Below are 12,768 nucleotides of genomic sequence, written 5' to 3' on the forward strand. Positions count from 1 at the left end.
CACGTCAAAGTTCTCTTTGGCAGGACCCTGTGGCCATGATGGTTTTAATAATAGTTCCACATGCCTGGGACTCCAGGCAGGGCCAGGGAATGAGATGAGATGGGGGCTGGGGGTGGGAGGAAGGTTCTGTTGTTTAGTTTTAGTATATGTGCTGCCGAAGTGAGCACTAGTTTAGTTTTAAAGAGTAAACCATAAGCCAGAGTAGAAATGTAGGGTCTCATCTTATAAGCACTACAGTTCTAATTGTATCTAATTTAAATCACCTCAAGCCATGGGCTTCCTGAGTGACTCAGTGGTAAAGAACCTGCCATCCAGGAGACTCAAATCCAATCCCTGGGTCAGGAAGATCCCCAGGAGAAGGAATGGCAACCCACTCCAGTATTCTTGCCTGGAGAATCTCATGGACAGAGAAGCCTGGCTATAGTCCATGGTGTCTCAAAGAGTCAGATGCAACTGCGCATGCATGCAAGCCATGGAAATAAAAAGGCAGAGGGCAGAGAAAAGAAACAGTAGTCTTGCCTGGAGAATCCCAGGGACGAGGGAGCCTGGTTGGCTGCCCTCTATAGGGTTGCACAGAGTCGGACACGACTGAAGGGACTTAGCAGCAGTCTGCTTAAAAAAAAATTATTTCTTTATTTGGCAGCACCAGGTATTAGTTTCAGCATGTGGGATCTTTAGTTGCAGCATCTGGGATCTAACTCCCTGATCAGGGATTGAACCCAGGCCCTCTGAGTTGGGCATGTGGAGTCTTAGCCACTGGACCATCAGGGAAGCCCCTAGAAATAGTAGTTTTAGTGTTGAATGGGCCTCTACTATTTGCCACTGTGTTAGCAAATTGGCACTGTGTTAGCCAGTTTGTATGGTATTATCTCATTTAGTTCTCATGAGGAGCCTATGAGATGGGCACAGTAGATCCGTTTCACAAAGAAACTCCCAGAGCTTAAGCAATATACCAAGAACTGTACAATACATGGAACCAAGCTTGCTCTCTCTCCCATGCGCAAGTGCTCCCTCATCTGACTTTAATTTTTTTATGTTTTCTTTTCTTTTTGCTTTTTTAAAAAAATTTATTCAATTGGAGGCTAATTACTTTGGCCACCTGATGCAAAGAACTGACTCATTAGAAAAGACCCTGATGCTGGGAAGGATTGGGGGCAGGAGGAGAAGGGGATGACAGAGGATGAGATGGCTGGATGGCATCATTGACTCAGTGGACATGAATTTGAGTAAATTCTGAGAGTTGGTGATGGATAGGGAGGCCTGGCGTGCTGCAGTCCATGGGGTCGCAGAAAGTCAAACACGACTGAGTGACTGAACTGAACTGAACTGAATTACTTTACAATATTGTGGTGGTTTTTGCCATACATTGACATGAATCAGCCATGGGTGTACATGTGTCCCCCATCCTGAACCCCCCTCCCATCTCCCTCCCCATCCCATCCCTCAGAGTCGTCCCAGTGCACCAGCCCTGACTGCCCTGTCTCATGCATCAAACCTGGACTGGCGATCTATTTCACATATGGTAATATACATGTTTCAATGCTATTCTCTCTAATCATCCCACCCTCGCCTTCTCCCACAGAGTCTAAAAGTCTGTACTTTATATCTGTGTCTCTCTTGCTGTCTCGCTTATAGGGTCATCATTACCATCTTTCTAAATTCCATATATATGCGTTCAGACACGACTGAGCAACTGAATTGAACTGACTACAGTATTGGTGTTTTTCTTTCTGGCTTACTTCACTCTGTATAATCGGCTCCAGTTTCATCCACATCAGTAGAACTGATTCAAATGCATTCTTTTTAATAGCTGAGTAATATTCCATTGTGTATATGTACCACAGCTTTCTTATCCATTCTTCTGCTGATAGGCATCTAGGTCGCTTCCATGTCTTGGCTATTATAAACAGTGCTGTGGTGAACATTGGGGTACACGTGTCTCTTTCAATTCTGCTTTCCTCGGTGTGTATGCCCAGCAGTGGGATTGCTGGGTCGTGTGGCAGTTCTATTTCCAGTTTTTAAAGGAATCTCCACACTGCTCTCCATAGTGGCTATACTAGTTTGCATTCCCACTAACAGTATAAGAGGGTTCCCTTTTCTCCACACCCTCTCCAGCGTTTATTGGTTGTAGACTTTTTGATAGCAGCCATTCTGACTGGCATGAAATGGTACCTCATTGTGGTTTTGATTTGCATTTCTCTGATAATGGGTGATGTTGAGCATCTTTTCATGTGTTTGTCAGCCATCTGTATATCTTCTTTGAAGAAATGTCTGTTTAGTTATCTGGCCCATTTTTTGATTGGGTCATTTATTTTTCTGGTATTGAGCTGTATGAGCTGCTTGTATATTTTTGAGATTAATTATTTGTCAGTTGCTTTGTTTGCTATTATTTTCTCCCATTCCGAAGGCTGTCTTTTCACCTTGCTTATAGTTTCCTTCATTGTGCAAAAGCTTTTAAATTTAATTAGGTCGCATTTGTTGTTTTTTAATCCATCTATCTAGAATTATTATTATGATTTAACCAATGCAGAGTGGCTGATGAAGTAGGAAGTAAGGATTTCTCTCTACTACTACCCCTTTCCCTGAAATCTCATTTCCTCACTAGAGGGAATATTTCCAGGGAATAGTCCAGGATTATCTATGCCTAAAATAGATTTCAAGTGTTGTTTTCTTTGGTTAACCACTCAGCATGTTTTAAACAGCTGGTAATAGTGCGTATATGTGATGAAACCAGGCCATTTCAGCCCCAAGAGATAGAGGAGTAGTAAGAGAAAGGATCAAGAAGGTCATTAGAGTCTTCAGGCAGCAAGCTCTAGGACCAAGCGTTGTTGTTGCTGTTGTTGTTGTTATTGTTGTTCAGTCACTCAGTCGTGTCCCACTCTTTGTGACCCGATGGACTGTAGCACGCCAGGCATCCCTGTCCTTCACCATCTCCTGGAGCTTGGTCAAACTCACATCCATTGAGTCACTGAAGCCATCCAACCATCTGTCCTCTGTTGTTCCCTTCTCCTCCTGCCTTCAATCTTTCCCAGCATCAGGGTCTTTTCTAATGAGTTGACTTTCATTAGAAAGCTCCAATACTTTGGCCACCTGATGGCTTTAGCATCAGTCCTTCCAATGAATATTCAGGGTTGATGTCCTTTAGGATTGATCTTCTTTCAGTCCAAGAGACTCTCAAGAGTCTTCCCCAACAATACAATTTGAAAGCATCAATTCTTCAGCATTCAGCCTTCTGTATGGTCCAGCTCTCACATCCATGCATGACTACTGGAAAAAAACATAGTTTTGACTATAAAGACCTTTGTTGGGAAAGTAAACCAAGCTATCACTGCCCCCAAATTAGTGGAGGGCATCCACCGGGTGGGGGAAATTGGCCTTCAAACTGCTGTCCGGGGGAGGGGCTGGAGGATTAAGAGGGAAGGAGTTCCTTCATCCTCTGAGATCTGCATAGGGTGTGGCTCATGGCCTCAGACTTGCAGGTACACTTTAACCCTTGAAGGATTGCTTATGCTGAATTCCAAATGAAGCCATTGGCTTATATGGAAAGTTAGTAAAAGAAACACTCTGGTGGATACCCCCTTTTGTGTCAGTTGTAAAGATGCTGTTGAGGTGTCTTCCATACCACCTAGATGCACTATTTGTCACCTCTTGGATATTTTAACTCAGGCCAGGGAGAATTATAAATCTTCCAAGCAATCATTTTATCTAATGGACATTATGACCTGGAAGTTGCCAAGGTTCTCTATTTTCACATGACTAGGAAACTTGCAGCCCAAATGTTATCTTAGCATATTTTTAGCTACTCTCAAAACTCATTTGAAATCCTGTCTAAAACAAGATAAGGGGGTGTAGGTGAGTCAGTAAGTATCTAGGTAATTATTTTATTTCAATATTTTTCTGTTTTCTTTCTGCCAAAGTCACCATTAATAACTGATGAAAGGCAAGCAGAGCTGTTTTCTAATCTGTTTCCCTTTCTGCCTCCTAAGAAATCACTCTGGAGTTTAGAGGATTCTCAATATGTTGATACCAGGAACTTTTCTTAGGAAATAAGTTATTTTGTTCTTAGGAGCAAAAATATAAGGTCAATAACGTGTGCATACGTGCTAAGTCACTTCAGTTGTGTCCAGTTCTGTGCAACCCTATAGACTGAAGCCTGCCAGGCTCCTCTGTCCATGGGATTCTCCAGGCAAGAGTACTGGAGTGGGGTGCCATGCCCTCCTCCAGGGGATCTTCTCGACTCAGGGACTGAACCCACACCTTTTATGTCTCCTGCACCGGCAGGTGGGCTCTTGACCACTAGAACCACCTGGGAAGTGTGTGGCTGTTACTAAATCAATTCACTCATTTTCTTTAATTCAGGATTCTAACTGCATATTCCATTCACAAATCTGTGTTTATAAACATCAGTCTTTTGGTGTTGGCAGAGAGAAAAAATAGGTAAAGGAAACCACATTTAGAATAGCAACCCAAGGTTCCTAACAATGGACTCCTCTCATTTAACATTTTGGACCCCAGAGAGCTCAATGCCTCACTTGTTGACATATGCCCGCACATCAGTGAAACTGGACTGCCCTCATAAGGAGAGAGAAGCCACCTTCCAAATTCCTTTCAGAGATGCTTGAGGAGAAAAGGACGCGCCGGTGGAGGATGCCAGGGAAGACAACTGAGAAGAAGAGATGTTTCAGGAGACCTGAACCGACAGGAGATGGGAACCTGCAGCCCCAGAGCCCCAGATTCTTCACTCCAACTCCCCACCTCCTAATACGAAAGGTCCAGCCAGTTCCATGCATCTAACAGGCTTTGGCTGAATGGCAGCTGTGCTGAGCTTAAAGTGTGGAATTTCCCAAGGGCAAGTTGGCTGGGTTGGAAAGGATCCTATCTTACCTCCTGTGGCGTTGCTCCAACAACTGTTTCTCTGTTTCAAACTTAGCACTTTATTAAAATAAGTAGGATCATAATCATCACTTCTGTGGAACCTTGTGGTTCTCAGAAACCCAGAGTCCTGAAGTTAAATCTATACTGCCTACTTGCTGTTTGGACACAAGTAATTGTCCTTGTCCGATTCATTAGCTTTGTCACAGGAGATTTACTTATTTCTGGTATCTATCCAGAAGTTTGAGTGAGCAGCATCAATCTATTCCATGTGTGGGGCATTGGGTGTGTTTTCTGGTCAGGGTGGGGCAACAAATGAGACAGGCTGTTGGCGTGATTCAAAACTGAGTGTCGTGGACTCTATGGAGCTATGTGTTTCCAAATCTGTTTCATCACATCTGTCTCACTTTTTCTTTGGTTACTAAAATACAGAGCTATGGGCTGATTATTTTTCAGTCTATCTGGATCCTTTGTGGAACTTGGGAAGTAAATCGTCAGCTTATACACAAGGTGGCACCCTGTGATTCCAACCAGGTCTGAGAGGAACGTCGCTGCTAAGAGACAGAACCATAGCTGCAGATTTTTATTTAGCGTCTGGATTTCCCACTGTGGGAATATAAAGGTGGAAGTAGATGTTTGGGGGGTATCACCTCCGAGTGCAAACTCTGTCTCTACATCTCAAAGATTCAGAGTTGCAGCAGTCAAGGGCTCTGGAACCAGGGGGCTGATTCCAGTTGATTGTGATGAATGCAGACCCCACATTCAGATTACATATGGAAAACAAGGAAGCTTTATGGGTACTGGGCTCATTCCTGGCAATATAAGGGGGAGGGGAGGGGATGCAGTTCACATACCAACCCAATTAACTTTCAATTGGTTTTGCTGAAATAAGGGGCCAATTAGAAAGAACATGACATTTACAAAACTCTGCAGTAGTTGAATAGCAACTGTGTTTACTAGTTTTAAAATTTCTTTCAAAAAGTAATTTGTTCATTACTTCGAAGCTGCCTGCCCTGATCATAGTATGGGGAGGTGGAAACTGGAATATAATCCCGATTCTTACAGTTACTTGACCTTTATTGAGTTTAGACTACATTTAGAACTAGTTTTATTTTGATATGGCTTTAAACCTATAGCTAATTCTTGGGTGTTTATTACATTTGCTTGACCAAATGCATGTCTTTTGAAACTGGCCCAGTGCATATTTGAAATGGACTGATTTTAGAATGACTATATTCAGTTCATTGTGCATGGAAATTAAAATAGACTATTAGGCTGCACAATCATTTGAAACAGGTTTTGAGAAAGACATTTTATAACAGGTTCTTCTTCAAAAGTTGAAAAATATTTTCTGTTTAACACTAATAAGTATATGGGTATTCAACAAATAGATTAGAAATAAACTTTATGAAAAATAATATTTGTATACAAATAAAAGCTACTTTCCAAATGTGAAACAGAGCCATTCTGGTTTGGGAACTGAATCCGAAGCCAAGAAAACACAGGCTGCATCTCACTTGAAAAGTCTATTGTGTTATTCGCCTCAAACTGTTTTATTCCCAGCTCTGTAATCATTACCTATGGTGGGGCAAGAAGAAAATGGAGATTAGGAGGGGTAAAAGAAAAAGAACAAAACAGTTACTACAGCAAAAACCCATTCCTGCAATAGAATTTCAGATTTCAAAAGAGTTTCTTTGAATTTCTTTAATTGGTTCTAAAATCCCTAGGCCCAGAGGGTGGAAGCTGAAGAGCCAGTTAGGCCATAAGAGCAGATACTGGTGTGCGTGCATGCCAAGTCACTTCAGTCATGTCTGACTCTGTGTGACCCTAGGGACTGTAGCCCACCAAGCTTCTCAGTCCAAGGGATTCTTCAGACAAGAATATTGGAGTGGGTTGCCATGCCTTCTTCCAGACGATCTTCTTAACCCAGGGATCAAACCCGGTCTTTTAAGTCTCCTGCACTGGCAGGTGGGTTCTTTACCACTAGCGCCACCTGGGGCTAAATCAGGTGACAAGCTAATAAGATATGTGAACTCCAAGCTAGAGTGGAATGCCTCAGCGTCACGAATTTCTTCAGGAAATTCAGTTTAGTCCAGTTCAGTCGCTCATTCGTGTCTGACTCTTTGCGATCCCATGAACCACAGCACGCCAGGCCTCCCTGTCTGTCACCAACTCCCGGAGTCCACCCAAACCCTTGTCCATCAAGTCGGTGATGCCATCCAACCATCTCATCCTCTGTCATCCCCTACTCCTCCTGCCCTCAATCTTTCCCAGCATCAGGGTCTTTTCAAATGAGTCAGCTCTTTGCATCAAGTGGCCAAAGTATTAGAGTTTCAGCTTCAGCACCAGTCCTTCCAATGAACATTCAGGACTGATCTCCTTTAGGACGGACTGGTTGGATCTCTTTGCAGTCCAAGGGACTCTCAAGAGTCTTCTCCAACACCACAGTTCAAAAGCATCAATTCTTGGGCACTCTGCTTTCTTTATAGTCCAACTCTGACAGCCATACGTGACCACTGGAAAAACCATAGCCTTGACTAGACAGACCTTTGTTGGCAAAGTAATGTCTGCTTTTGAATATACTGTCTAGGTTGGTCATAACTTTCCTTCCAAGGAGTAAGCGTCTTTTAATTTCATGGCTGCAATCATCATCTGCAGTGATTTTGGAGCCCAGAAAAATAAAGTCAGCTACCATTTCCCCATATATTGGCGATGAAGTGATGGGACCAGATGCCATGATCTTAGTTTTCTGAATGTTGAGCTTTAAGCCAACTTTTTCACTCTCCTCTTTCACTTTCATCAAGAGGCTCTTTAGTTCTTCTTCACTTTCTGCCATAAGGGTGGTGTCATTTGCATATCTGAGGTTATTGATATTTCTCCCGACAATCTTGATTCCAGCTTGTGCTTCCTCCAGCCCAGCATTTCTCATGATGTACTCTGCATGTAAGTATCAGTCAACAAATACATATGGTAGGTGCCGGCTATGTATGAGGCACAGAACTGAGGATGTGTGAGTAACAGAGCAGATATTGTTCCTACCCTCCTTGAGGTTATGGCATCCTTAGGCCCGGGATATGCACTCTATTAGCCACTGGTTGGAAGGTCTCAGTAATTTGGGTCAGCGACTTTAGAATGCTTGAACAGTCAGTATCAAAGAGCTGGGATAACAGGGTGGTACTGCTGAGAAAACAGAAGTTTTGAAGTCAGGCTAGACTTGGATTTGAACCCACTTCTGCAAGTTATTAGTGTTGAAATTTGCCAAACTGTTTGAGCCTCAGTTTCCTTATTAGTAAAACTGTAATGGTTCTTCAGAGAGCTATATTGAGAATTATTTGAAGTAATAAAGTACCCCTAGAGTGGCTGGTCTAGCGGTTTTCCCTACTTTCTTCAATTTAAGTCTGGATTTGGCAATAAGGAGTTCATGATCTGAGGGACTGGGGGCAAGAGGAGAAGGGGACGCCAGAGGATGAGATGGCTGGATGGCATCACTGACTCGATGGACGTGAGTTTGAGCAAACTCCGGGAGTTGGTGATGGACAGGGAGGCCTGGCGTGCTGCAATTCATGGGGTCACAGAGAGTCGGACACGACTGAGGAACTGAAGTGAACTGAAGAGTGGCTGGTATATAATAGATACTCAGTATTTCCTTTTTTGAGAGTAGCAATAAATATAGGGTATAGAAGAAAGTTCGATGTGCCAGATAAAAGACTGGTTGACTAATATCTTCAACCATTGCTTCCCCTCACCCCTCTCAGGCTTGACTCCAGGGCTGACCTCCTCCCAATAATATCTTGTTCTTCCTTGCAGAGAACCGACCTGCTCCAGAGGGTAACACTTGGATCAGGACATGCCCATAAGATTGAGGAAGGTATCACTTTCAAGAAGTGAGTCACTGAACCTCCTCTGTTTTCAGCAACAAAGTGGATGGAAAACACTCAAGCCCCACTAAGCATGCCTGAATTCTTGCTGGGTGAAGGGGTTAGACTATGCCAGGCAGTCTGTATCCACCATTGTGCCTTCACAGGGGAAGGTGGAGAGAAAAGGGAGGAGTTCAGGCAGGAAAAAGAGAAGAGTAAGTAAATGATCTGAGAGAAAGTGGAGGAAGAGATGGAGCTTTGATGTCACATACAAATGACTAGGAGTAAGTTTTTTTTTCTCTTCTAGATGTCAGCAAACCATCTACTTTCTCTGAGTTAGGAAAGATATTTATCAATTATTACAAAATGGCAAAATGTTACACTCTTCCTAGGAATTTTGTAGGAAAACTGTAGTGCTTAAAGTCTATCCAAGGAACTCAGTTAAATGAGACTGATGTCAACAATAGCTGGTGCTTATTTGAGTCAGCTGGATCTTCTCTCCTCTTTAGAACCTTCTCTAACTGGTTCAGGCTTAAGAGTCTCCTTTCTCGGAACTCTCCTGGCAATCAGGGTTTGTGCGACTCACTGGGTAATTATGTCTACTGCCTTGTGTCATCACCTATACAGTTTTCTTCAAGTGATCGATTTTTCTTTTTTTTTACTGTCATTCTTCATTTTGCTTTCTGGTTGCCCTGCTCTTCAGTTATTTACATCCCTTATTGTTATTCATCTTTCCAACCTTTCTGCCATCCCGTCAATGTCAAAGTTGCACGAAGAACTTTGTTATCTCGAACTTCTTTGCGCCTTCCACAGCACCAATATTTTACACAGACCTGTCACTTTGGAAACGTGTGCTGCCTTGGTTAAATTTTATAAGCTTAATTTTTAAGAACTCTAGTTTTGAAATTAGAAATATCTATCATCCACTACATAATTCTATGAAGTTTGGGAGACAGGTTCAAGTGCACTTGTTGCATCTGGCAGTCTCAAACGTTAAGCCTCACTGCAGGCGTTAGCATCCTCCCGGCGAAAGAGAGGATGCCTTACCTTGGAGAGCTCTTTCGGTCACGTACCGAAGAGAGGATGCGGGGAAGAGGGCTGGGGCCATGTGAGTTTTCCGGGTGGGCGAGACCCAGCAGGTCTGCGCCCGTCGGAGTCGGGAGAAGAAATGAACCTTTCACACTTCTCAGGGCTGTACGAATCGGAGGATGCGAATGAGCCGGCGCTCGAGGCGCCTTAGAAATAAGCTCGTCATAAGTACAGGCGCGGTGGGGCAGCTGTGGCGCCTGTTGACATCTTCCCTTCCCGCTTCAGCACAATCGCGCTGCTCAGCGCGGCTGTTCTGCGCGGCGTCTTCCTCGCGGTACCCAGCGAGCGGGGTGTCGGGGCCGCGGAGGCAGAGGCGCACGCTCAGGGGGCGCGGGTTAACTTGCGCACCTGACACCTGCCACACGGCGAGAGCGCGGGCTGCCGAGCAGAGGGCGGCCGTCGCCGCCACCCCCTTTCTCCGGAGCGGCCGGAGGCTGAGCACGCACCCGCGGGCCGGCCGCGCAGCGGAGAGAGTGGGTGGGCAGGCGAGGGAGGGGAAGGGAGAGGAAGGAGGGAGGGAGGGAGAGGGCGAGGCGCGTCCCCGCGGCGGGGGCGCGCTCTCGCGCGGGCTGCCGGGATCGCTCGCCGCCGCTGTGGTAATGTCCGCCATGTTGGCCATGGCGCAGGGAGCGGATCGGGCGGGCGAGCGGCGGATCTAGTGTGTGGAAGCGGCCGCGGGCGGCGGGGGGCTGTTTTCGGGCGGGGTGGGCGCCCATGCTGTGGCCGGGGGCAGTGAGGAGGAGGAGGAGGAGCGGGCCGGCCGCGCTGCACTGAGGAAGGAGGTGGAGGAGGCGGCGGGAGTCCTCCCCCCCTCCCCGCCCGCCCCGCCGCCGCCGCCCGGGCTGTTCCTGTGAGGCGGGGAGACAATGAGTAAACTCTCCTTCCGAGCGCGGGCGCTGGACGCCGCCAAACCGCTGCCTATCTACCGCGGGAAGGACATGCCTGATCTCAACGACTGCGTCTCCATCAACCGGGCCGTGCCCCAGATGCCCACCGGGATGGAGAAGGAGGAGGAATCGGTAGGGACTCGAGTGTTTATTACCCCCCCCTTCTCTCCTCCCCCCTCCCCTTTGTCAGTCGGGCCTCGCCATTCACAGAGCGCTTTACGCTCGCTGGAGGGCGCCGCTGCCGCTCCATCGCATGGGACCCTACGCCGGCGGAGTAGCGTAAACCCTCTCGGCCGGCGCAGCGCCCGCCCGCGGCCGCCATGTTGTTGCGTCCCAGTGTTGTGATTAGCTCGCAGCGCCGCTTACGCTGCCGTAAGGGGGCCTTGCCGTAAGCGGCGGCCGGGAATGGCGCAGGGGATGTTCTGGCCGCACTTGGCGTACGGCCTCTGTTTACCTCCCCCCCAACACCTCGCACCTCGGGTGTGGGATTAATTAATCGGCAAGGGACCCTTTGGTAGGGAAGATTGCGCGCCCTCCAACACACACACACTTTTAGCTTTAGTTTCGCATTGGGTTCTCTTTGAAATGAGTTACGGAAAGTAAAGTGCTTTCAAAACAAACATCGTCTTCCTCCTAGCAAGGTAGTCTCGTTCCGCGGCCCTCGTTGGTGCAGAGGGATGAGGTGATGGTGCAGCACTGCGGCGGGAGAGGGCGGGGGCCGCGACTAGTAGCAGGAGGTAGCGTTAGAAAGCCGCTGACCGGCTGGCTCCGTGGCCCGCAGCTAGTCGTTTCTGCCTGCCTAAGGGGGACAGCGCCCGCCCCATGCGTTGTGTTAGAAAGGGACCGGGGATGTGCTGTCCTCCGGTCGCGTCCCCAACAATTGTCATGGCTTGGCGGACGGGGCGGGGGCATCTTTTAGAAGTTGAGGAACTAATGCATCCAAGTTGACAGCTGCATTAAAAAATTTTTTAATAATAGCAGTTTAGGGCAAAAATGCTTCCCCCCCGATGGCCTACATTTTGGATACGGTTGAATTTCACCTGGCTTGACAGTGTTGATGACTCTTGGAGTGGTGTTACTTGCGTGCGAAGTTCATAGTAACTGCACCCTCAAGAATTTCTTCAATGAACCTGTGGTCCCGCCTTATTGTCAACCCCGAGTGTGTGTGGATTGGTTCTCTTGCTTCTGTGACTGTCAAAAGAAGGCCCAAGGTTTCTGTGATTGGTTTTCTCTTTGACTATTAATATTGCAGGAAATGCTTTTATGCTTTTGATTGGCTGCTCGAGTTGTGACCTCATTATATTACCTTACTGTTACTACTTTCTGCAGTGATTTAATCACATTTCTCGGTGTTTATTTGAAAGCCTGGGCTTTCTGTAGAAAATGAGTATGTCCTCAATATTAGATGAACATTCAACTTAAAAAAAAATAAGATGAAAACCCAAGATTTATATTGAAGGTTTAGAGCTAAGTCTTATGTGAAAATTCTTTGTTTTTAAGTAAAATGTATTTCTAGCTTAGCTCAGTTTTCCATAGGAAAGAAAATTAAGGGAGTTATAATATGTTTGAGAATTAATTTAATTGAACTTTAAAAAACACAACTTGGGATTCCACAAAGTTACATTTCTATTAATGTTGTCTCCTGAAAAGAATTGGTGGCTAATGAGTCTTAAAGTATCCGTATTGTATGTTTTTACTTGGACCTTATTATTTTGGTTTGGAAAGAACTTGAGTTAAGAAACTTGTTCTAGAATGGTTAGCCCCTGGATGATAAATTACTTTTTGCAGATAGTGATCAACAACAACTTAATTATTGCTTTAGGCCCTTAGTCGCATAGGTCTTGGTATTATCTTGATTTAATAAGAAAACTTGCAATTTAGTTCCTGCCTTAAGAATAAATGCTAAACCTCCTTAAGATCCTGTACTATTAAACTTTTCTATAAAGCTTGTAATTTTCAATCTAGAGCATGGGTGCTAATATTTTATTATTTTCAGTAGTCTGCTTCAACTGCCCAATTTTATGGAAGAAGAAATCCAAATTCTGATAGAACTAGAGTTGAAA

The 12,768-nt window shown here is 45.5% G+C and overlaps 1 protein-coding gene across 2 annotated transcripts in view; it reads left to right on the plus strand.

Annotated features, from left to right (window-relative positions):
• Positions 1-10,389: 10,389 nt before the first annotated feature.
• EPC2 (enhancer of polycomb homolog 2) overlaps positions 10,390-12,768 on the plus strand; it is a 129,297-nt gene continuing 126,918 nt past the window's right edge. For both annotated transcript variants that reach the window (XM_040229007.1, XM_040229008.1), the window contains exon 1: positions 10,390-10,837. In XM_040229007.1, coding sequence (XP_040084941.1) covers positions 10,685-10,837 — 153 coding nt within the window. In that variant the 5' untranslated portion in view covers positions 10,390-10,684. The remainder of the gene's footprint in view (positions 10,838-12,768) is intronic.

Source organism: Oryx dammah, unplaced genomic scaffold, assembly GCF_014754425.2.
Source record: "Oryx dammah isolate SB20612 unplaced genomic scaffold, SCBI_Odam_1.1 HiC_scaffold_27, whole genome shotgun sequence".
NCBI classification, from domain to species: domain Eukaryota; kingdom Metazoa; phylum Chordata; class Mammalia; order Artiodactyla; family Bovidae; genus Oryx; species Oryx dammah.